The following is a 10103-nucleotide window of genomic DNA, read 5'->3' as shown; positions in this document are numbered from 1 at the left end:
GTGGCAATTCAACCCATAATACCTCCTTTCAGTAAAAAAGTGATGAGTCACTAATCTTGTTAATCTGTCACTAAATCTCCTTAGTAGCTTGCAAATCAGTATCTTCTCTCTTCCAGGAGTCACTCTACTCTCCCCATATTTCTCTTCTCCTCCCCTCATCCCCACAATTCTGTTCTACTCTCACTGCTTCTACCTTTAATGGTCAACTCTCTACTGGACTACCAAAATAGTCTCTTAAACAATCTGGTCTCCTTTACTATGGTTTCAATCACCCTTCCCCAAATCATTCATGCTATCACTCAGATGATCTTTCTAAAATGGAAATCTAATCATGCTGTCCCTCCATTACCACCACCATTGCCCTCTCCCACCCTGTGAGAACAAACACTCCTTAAAACTCTTCAGGGGTGTATAGGAGAAATTTATATTAAGCACCTAGATTCATCTTTTTGCTGCTCTATTTTGCTGCTCTCTCATACACATTCTAACCCCAGCTAAACCAAGCTGCTTCCTGTTTCATATTTCTTTGCTTTTACATATGCTGATCCTTCTAAAATGCTTTTCTCTTCCTAAATATCTGGTATACTTTACTATCTTTTAAACTCCCTTGACCCACAAACAACTGTATACTTTTTTGTGCCACTACCCTTTTTAATATGTTCCTCTATAATTGTACTTATTACATGGTGTTTCAACTCTAATATATATATTTGCTCTTTACTACTCCTGAAATATCTACCTCAAGGTCAGACATCTTTTGTACTGCTAGCACCTAGTATGTCATCTGTTCCATACTAAATTAAATCTTTAAAAAAACTGACTGTACCTAGTACTAGAGAACATGTGGGATAACTGGAACTCTCTCTACATGGCTGATCATAATACAAAATAGTAAAGCCACTCTGGAAAATAATTTAGCTGCTTTTTATGAAGTTAAATATATACTTATGACATGCTGGACCTATTTTACTCCTATTTAACTGAGATAAATTAAAACAACACTCACACAAACATCTGTACATGCATGTCTGTAACAGTTTTATTCATAATTACAAAAGACTGGAAACCCCAAATGTCCTTCAGAGAGTGAATTGATAAACTGTGGTGATACAAACAATGAAATACTAATCAGCAATAAAAAGGCACAACAAGGATGCATTCTAAAACACATTATGCTGAGTAAAATAAGCCAGTCTCAAAGGTTACATGCTATATGATTCCATTTGTTGGACATTCCAGGAAAAAACATATAGGGAAGGATTACTTAATCATTCCCTGTAATAGGGGTCAGGGAAGGAATTGACTATGCAGGGATAATACCAAGGGAGTCATTTGGGGGTGATGGAACTGTTCTCTGTCCTGGTTGTGGAGTGGTTCCAAGAATCCATAAATGTGTACCATTTAACCAAAACTGTATTCATAAATTAATTTTACAGAATATAAATTTTAAAATAAACAAATGCATTGCTTCCTAAACATAAGCATAAGCTGCCCTTTCACTCCCCTCCCACATATCTTACCCCTAGCCTTAAAAAAGATGACTTCATGTGAGGAGAAAAGTGGAACAGACTAAAAGAATGCCTTTGAGATGGAAATTAAAGGAATTTGCTACAACATTATGGACATTTATCTTAAAAAGCTGGATTATGAGATAATGATTTATAATTTTAGAGAAAGGCAAAGGCGAAGAGGCCTAAAGAGGAGAGCAAATAGACCTTAAATTTTTTTAAAAAATGGCTTGTCTTCCTAGTATTCACCTCTTTCTATAGTACCATGACATAATAATTATATCTTCGTGTACTTTGCTTTTTTTATGTTTCTGTTACACACAAAAAGATTTAAAAAGTAATTTAATTTTAAGAAGATACAAAGTTTTTCAGAATTCCAAATCTAAAATTAAAGAAATTAATCAGCTGCACATCAAAAGCTCTAAATGATGAAAAATTTCTTAAAAGTCTGGTTGAATCTAATATTGGGATTAAATCTAAAGGAAAACTAATACAATTAAGGAAATGATATTCAGTATATTTAATACTTTGCACCTGTCTTTGCATGCCTGTTTCTCTTCCATGCCTGCTCCCCTCTGCCTTTTATTGCTTCCTCCCTTTTCTTCCCTATCCTCCCAAACAATATGCATGCCCTCTTCCTCCCCAGTGCCTCCTAGAAACTTGCCACAAGCTTAAATTATCTGTTTTTAGGAATTATTGCATAAAATAGTCTTCATTTCAAAGGCCATGAATTAAAATATAGCTAGTAGTCAAATTCAAATACTGTGGTACTCTCTTCCTAAAACAGGACAATGGGGAATATAAGTAGCATAAGAGAATATCCTATACAATAGAAGGCTAAGCCCTGACCGGTTTGGCTCAGTGGATAGAGTGTCGGCCTGTGGACTCAAGGGTCATGAGTTTGATTCCCGTCAGGGGCATGTGCCTTGGTTGCGGGCACATCCCCAGTCAGTGGTGTGCAGGAGGCAGCTGATCGATGTTTCTCTCTCATTGATGTTTCTAACTCTCTGTCCCTCTCCCTTCTTCTCTGTAAAAAATCAATAATATATATATATTTTTAAAAAGGCTAATACGCAAATCGACTGAACAGTGGAATAACTGGTCATTATGACGTGCACTGACCACCAGGGGGCAGACGCTCAATGCAAGAGTTGCCCTCTGGTGGTCAGTGCACTCCCATAGGGGAAGCGCTTTTCAGCCAGAAGCCCTGAGCCGGGGAGCAGGCCTAAGCTGTCAGTCGGACATCTCCAGAGAGCTCCTGGACTACAAGAGGTCACAGGCTGGGCTGAGAGACCCCCACCCCCCAAGTGCAGGAATATTAAACTAGAGGCCTGGTGCACAAAATTCCTGCATGGGTAGGGTCCCTAGGCCGGGCCAGCAATCAAGGCTGATCTGTGGGGCGACCAGGGGTGTGATTGGGGTTCCCTGCTGGCACCCGCCTTGGCTGGCCAGGGCCTGTGGGCTGGGGGCAGCTTCTGTATTGAGTGAATGCCTCCTGGTAGTCAGTGAGCATCATAGTCACCAGTCGTTCCACTGGTCATTCCACCATTCAGTCAATTTGCATATTAAGCTTTTATTATATAGGATATCAAATGAAAATACTAACACTAACTTAACATTTACTCTTCGAACAGTATGTGTGTAATTTGAATTATAACTTTTTCAATGTATCTTGTTACTAATATGTACTTAGAATGCTGAAAAGTTTAATAAAGTCAAACATATTAATAATAAATTTATAAGGCAAAATGTGTATGCCAACAAAAATAGGGCCCTAACCAGTCTGAATAATTTTTTTGGCCAAATTACTATTAATTCTGAAGACTATTGAATGTATACCCTGAGTTCCAAAAACTTAATTGTCCAAGAAAAAAATAACTTCTCTATCTTAGGCCTCTGGGCTGAGATTATATAAATAAGTCATTTACTGTGATGAACTGTAAAAATAAGGTGTTTGAGAAGACAGCAGCAATTTACAGTTACTGAACAACTGACGGTCTTTCATTTTATTTTGTCCATTTATGAAACAACAATGACCTGTGGGTAAATTCTAAAATGGTGGTGTAAGTCACACGCCTATGGAAAAATAGTTCTATAGAATGTTCTCTGTGAAGCAAGAAATGAGGTAAAGAAATTGATATTATGTCCTAACTGGTTTGGCTCAGTGGATAGAGTGTTGGCCTGCAGACTGAAAGGTCCCAGGTTCGATTCCAGTCAAAGGTGTGTACCTAGGTTGTGGGTACATCCCTAGTAGGAGGTGTGCAGGAGGCAACTGATCAATGTTTCTCTCTCATCGATGTTTCTAACTCTTGATCCCTCTCCCTTCCTCTCTGTAAAAAATCAATAAAATATTTTTAAAAATAAAAAGAAATTGATATTACTTTTCTGCAGCCTTGGTTAACTCACCTAAAATGGCCAAAAATGAAAATATAAAAAAAAAAGAGAGGTTGGTGAGTACAAAATGGCACACCTGGCTATTGGGAAACACTCCCTGCATTACACAGACCTATGTGTTTATTTTCACAAATATAAACTATACTGAATATCAAAAAGAATACTTTAAAATTCCCAATATCATTCTAACTAATTTCAGAAGCATCCAGTGTTAGAATTTTGGATACTAAGTAAAAATTTATTGAGACATAAGGTATTATTGTTTTAGAGTAGAGTGTAAAAAACTCACATAAGTTTCCAGACATAAAAAGAAACTTGTTTTTTTAAACTAAAATATTTGTAATAACATCTTAAACCATAACTTTACCAATAAACTTAAAATAATAATGTAAGTTTTCATAAATGAAAAAGAAAAGTATCATCTCATACTTTTTCCGCCTAAAAATCAATCCTTTAAATTGTTCTCATTGTTAGGCAAAAATAACAAATATTTTCTTAAACAGAATACATAGAGAATGATAGTTCTAAGGTTAATATAAAGTAATTGTCAACTAAAATATAAAATTATAAAAATATCTTCTTTTGCTCTTGGGAAAAATGAATTCTATAAGATGTGAATTGTTATTCTTCTTCAGTCCTTCCTGAAACTTGCTCAGCCTTGGGAAACTCTGCTTCGTACTTCTTTTTGAGATTACTTAAATATGTTCGTAAACTGTCTGGATCCAACCGAGAGTTTCGAGCAGTTTGAACTAGCCTAGTAGCTAGATGGTACACCGCTCTCTGTCTCTCCATCTCAGGAGTACTTCTTTGATATTGCTATCATTGAAAAAATACATATATATGTAATTTAAAATATGACTACCATGATTCTAATATTAAAATTCTAGTAATTTTCTATATCTTTTAATAGAAATATAGAGTTCATGGGTTAGCAAATCCCTTCAGCTAAATCAATTCCATCCAACTAGCAAGAATATATGAGAAGAAATAAAGATATATTATTTTGGAGAATAAAAATTCTCAAGAGTATTTACAACTTTATGACAGATCCTTATAACCTTGAAAATCACTTTTCAATTAAAAGAAAAATCTGCTAAGTAGGTCAACTATCTCAACACAAAACCAGAAAGCAATAGAAAATCCACCAGAGTTATGTTCTACAAACATTTTCTCATTAAAAAGGTATGGAAAAAGAGCACTTCTCATTGCTATTCAATATTCATAATTTTAATTGTCACCCAAGAGTACCACTCTGCTATCTCCTATATTAATCCCCCAACAGATAAGCTGGTGGAAAGAATGGGTCATCAATAAACTGCTTGTCCCTCAAGAGAGTTCACACATAGAAACTGCTAGAGCCTAAGAGAAAATACTGCCTGAAAGGCAAATTACAATTTAAAAATAAGCAACATAATTAGCTACTTAGAATTATGCCTTGATTTTCAACAAACTACTTAAGGATACCCAAGAAATAATGTTTATAATGGCAATTTTTGAATTCTTTGTAAGATCTTTATATATTCAGTCCTTGAATAATACTTCAGGGTTGGAGGTACAGCTAGAAAGTCCTTCATTCACTTCTTGCCTGACCTAGATAGGGGAACCAGCATTTTCAATGTTAACTGTGTATGCAAAGTCTTAGTGAGTTTCTTTTACTAAGGGAAATAAAATCCCTCAACTCTTTCCTAATAGCAAGCAATTCCAGATATTATTCTACTTTCACTATAGGAAAAATAAATATGATTTTGTGAGTAGAATAAGATTATCATATATTTACCCATGTACCTATTTAATACATTGATCAACTATCAGTTTATTATTTAAATAACAAATAGTTATTGAATATCCATTGTTATCTATATTCTGAGTCCCATACCTTGTATTTACTAGTATACCTATAGGAGACACAAAAATGTCTACCTGATATGATAATGAACTCAAGATCAGTCCTATAATGTAAAAGACATATTTATAAGCAACTAATGATGTAATTATGATGAGTCCCATTAGAGAATACAAAATGCTCAAACGAAGAAGAGCTCAGATAAAGAAAAGTTTGAATATGATAGGGTATTTGGAATCAATCTTGATAGACAAGAAAAGCTTAGAAGGAAGGATATTCTGGACAAAGGAAACACCTAGAGAAGACACATTAAAAGCATACAGTTATATAATATTACCCAATGTCAACCCAATAAATCAATAAATTTAACTTTAAGATATTTATAAATAAGAGAGAGAGAGAGAGAGAGAGAGAGAGAGAGAGAAAGAGAAAGGTTTTTTTAAGAGAAAGGAGGAAGGAAGGAGGGAAGGAAGGAAGGAAGGAAAGAAGGAAGGAAGGAAGGAAGGAAGGAAGGAAGGAAGGAAGGAAGGAAGGAAGGAAGGAAGTTAGTTATACAATCAGGTCAGAGCAACAAAATGACAATTAAATATGGCAGAAATGTAGGTTATATAGTTAAGTAATGTTGTGTAAGGCTGGGGTAGTAAGCACTGATTTTTATTATTTCCTTCTTTCTGCTTACGCTGGGCTTTTCTTGTTGCTCTGTTTCTAACTCTTTGAGTTGTAGGGTTAGATAATTTACTGCCATTGTTTCTTGTTTTTTGAGGTAGGCCTGTACAGCTATGACCTTCTCTCTGAAGACTGCTTTCACTGTGTCCCATAGATTTTGGATTGTCGCGCTTTCATTGTCATTTGTTGCCATGATGCTTTTTATTTCTTCTTTGATCTCTTTGGTAACCCAATCATTGTTTTAAAGCATGCTATTCAGCCTCCAGGTGTTTGATTTTTTTATTGTTTTTATTACAGTTGATTTTTAGTTTTATGCCATTGTGATCTGAGAAGATGCCTGATATGATTTCTATCTTCTTGAATTTGAAGAGAATTTGCCTGTTCCCCAATATGTGGTCTATCTTTGAAAATGACCCATGTGCACTTGAGAAGAATGCATATTCTGTGGCTTTGGGGTGGAATGTTCTGAAGATGTCAATTAATTCCATCTGATCTAGTGAGTCATTTAGGATTGATGTTTCTTTGCTGATTTTTTGTTTAGATGATTTTTCCAGTGGTGTTAGTGGGGTATTAAAGTCCCTTACTATGACTGTATTGCTGTCAATCTCTCCCTTGATATCCTCCAGAAGTTTTTTTATGTATTTGGGTGCTCCTGTATTGGGTGCATATATGTTTATCAGAGTTGTATCTTTTTGTTGAATTGCTGCCTTTAGTATTATGAAGTGGCCTTCTTTATCTCTTGTTATGGCCTTCACTTTGAGGTCTAATTTGTCAGATATAAGTATTGCTACCCCAGCTATTTTTTCATTTCCATTCACCTGAAAAACCTTTTTCCATCCCTTCACTATCAGTCTGTATAAGTCCTTTGTTCTGAGGTGGGTTTCCTGTAGACAGCAGATATATGGATCATGGTTTCTTATCCACTCAGCTACCCTATGTCTTTTTATTGGGGCATTTAATCCTTTTTCATTTAAAGTGATTATTGATAGGTACTTGTTTGTCGCCATTTTTGTTCTTTATGCCTGTGTTCCTTCTCCCCTTCCTATTTGTTCTTTTTACAGCTGACCCTTTAGCATTTCTTTTTTAAAAAATATATTTTATTGGTTTTTTTACAGAGAGGAAGGGAGAGGGATAAAGAGTTAGAAACATTCATGAGAGAGAAACATTGATTCAGCTGCCTCCTACACACTCCCCACTGGGGATGTGCCCACAACCAAGGCACATGCCCTTGACCGGAATAGAACCTGGGACCCTTGAATCTGCAGGCTGATGCTCTATCCAATGAGCCAACCAGTTAGGGCCCTTTAGCATTTCTTGCATTGATAGTTTGGTGGTAATAAACTCCCTTAGTCCTTTTTAGTCTATGAAGCTCCTGATTTCACCCTCAATTTTGATTGATAGCTTTGCTTGGTACAGCATTCTTGGATTCAGATCATTCCTTTGCATGACTTTGCATATTTCATTCCATTCCCTCCGGCCTGATGTGTTTGTGTTGAGAAGTCAGTCGATAGACTGATGAGAGATCCTTTGTAGGTAACTTTCTGTCTCTCTCTGGCAGCCTTTAAGATTCTTACTTTGTTGTTGGTGTTTGCCAATTTAATTATAATGTTTCTTGAAGTTGATCTTTTGGGGTTCATCTTGTTTGGGACTCTGTGAGCTTCTTAGACTTGTGTGAGTTTTTGTTTCCAGATATCAGGGAAGTTTTCTGTCATTATTTTTTCAAACAGGTTTTCTATACCTTGCTCAATTTCCTCTCCTTCTGGCATCCCTATTATGCAAATGTTGTTTTGGTGCATGTTGGCTCAAAGTTCCCTTAGGCTCTCCTCCTGTTTTTTTAAGTTTTTTTTCTAGATGCTGCTCTGCTTGGGTATTTTTTCCTACCTTGCCTTCTAGCTCACTGATGCAGTCCTCTGCTTCTTCTAGTCTACTGTTGATGCTTTCTATTGAGTTCTTTATTGCAGTAATGTCATTTTTCATCTCTTCTTGGTTCTTCTTCATTTGCTCTTGGTTTTTACACATATTATTTAATTTGTCTTCCATCCTTTTCAGCAACCTTATGATTATTCCTCTGAATTCTTTCTCTGACATATTCCTTGACTCCATTTCACTTCCTTTTCTGGCGATTCCTCCTTTTCTTTCTTATGTGGGCTGTTTTTTTGTCTCCCTATGATCACTCCTCTCAGGGTTTCTGGTTATGTAGCTCTCTCTCTTCTGCATTGACTTAAAGGCACAAAATACAAGACAACGAGACACATCGCACAGGGCACCAAACACAAATGTATTCACAATACTAATACCCCTAAATAAAGGTGACCACCAAAGAAAAGAGAATTAGGGAATAGATATGAGTGCAAAAATGATATTGAGAAAAGGAAAAAATGTAAGAGAAATGAGAAAAAAAAAGGAAGGGAAAAATATGTATATGAGGGAAAATGCCAATAAAACAACTAATCCAAAAAATGCAAACAACAAACACCCAGATGAATCTGAGGAGAAAGAGCTTATTTCCAGGAGGCAAGGTCAAGAAATTGATTGAATGGGGAAATACTTTGAGGAAGCAGAGCTTATTTCCAGAAGTTAAGGTCAATGAATTGAATGAATTGGTAAATAGCCACAATTCAGTATAGAGGAGTTAGAAAGAGAATGGCTGTATAAGAATAAAAGTTAAAAACTAAATACAAGAAAAGAAAATTAGTACAAGAAGAGAACAAGTGAGGAGAGGAAAACCAGAAGCAAAAACACACACACACAAAAAAACTAACCAATAATCAAACAAACAACAACAAGACAGAAAGAAAGAAAAATGCAAAAAAAGAAAAAGAATTTATATAGTGAAGAAAGTGAAGAGAGAAGTGTGTATGGGTTTGGAGCAGGGGAGAGGAAATTAGATGTGTGAGTGATATCAATTTTTAACAGGGAGTAAAAAGAAAGGGTAGAGAAAAATTAAAGCAGGAACAGGGTAAGAGAACAGGACAAAAAAAGGGGGAAAGTGATAAAGAGAGTGTTGGCATAAAGGAAAAATTGAGATAGAGTAAAATAATGCTAAAGGGAAAATCAAAATAGAATGCATAACACTAATCATAAAATAAAATAAAGAAAAAATAACATAAAACTTTTTAAAAAGGGTAAAATAATAGTATTAATACTAACAGTTAAAAATATAATAAAAGTAAGGTAAAAATCAAGTGAGAGAAAAAAAATGTGTTTCTTAAGTAAAAGGTAAAAAATAAAAATGTGAAGTAGTGAGGGTGGTTCACTTCCTCCACTTTTCTGCTTGGCAGGTAGTCAGCACAGTATTGAAGTTCCCTGGTGTCGTAAGCCACACCCTATTTTCAAGCAGGCGGATCTCTCTGCTCTCTTTGGTTCTCAGTCCTTTTTAGTTGTGTTTACAATTTCTGCTACAGCCCCTGGGTGGCAGTGTTTCTGTCTTAATATCCTGGGCTAAAAGGCCTCTCTACTCTGGCTCTGCGCATGACTCTGTGCACCACCCTGCGTGGTCGGTAAAGTACTTCAGGCTGCCTTTCTGGGTCCAATCCAGCTGTGGGTTAATATCTAGAATCCCCTTCTGCCAGCAGCCCTGTGAACCCCCTTCCACATTCGAGGGCTACACTGATCCCAACAGCCACGAATTTTGGGGGGCAGTCTTTCTCTGAGGCTCTAGTTCCTACTGTGCGCATTTCTCCCTCTAGCCT

The 10103-nt window shown here is 36.1% G+C and overlaps 1 protein-coding gene across 1 annotated transcript in view; it reads right to left on the bottom strand.

Annotated features, from left to right (window-relative positions):
- Positions 1–4523: 4523 nt before the first annotated feature.
- Positions 4524–10103, bottom strand: part of MSH4 (mutS homolog 4) — a 58770-nt gene continuing 53190 nt past the window's right edge. Inside the window, exon 14 of the mRNA XM_015566186.1 lies at positions 4524–4718. Within this exon, the coding sequence (XP_015421672.1) occupies positions 4524–4718 (195 nt within the window). The remainder of the gene's footprint in view (positions 4719–10103) is intronic.

This window comes from Myotis davidii, unplaced genomic scaffold, assembly GCF_000327345.1.
Source record: "Myotis davidii unplaced genomic scaffold, ASM32734v1 scaffold602, whole genome shotgun sequence".
NCBI classification, from domain to species: domain Eukaryota; kingdom Metazoa; phylum Chordata; class Mammalia; order Chiroptera; family Vespertilionidae; genus Myotis; species Myotis davidii.
This window is presented reverse-complemented; position numbering and strand designations above follow the sequence as displayed.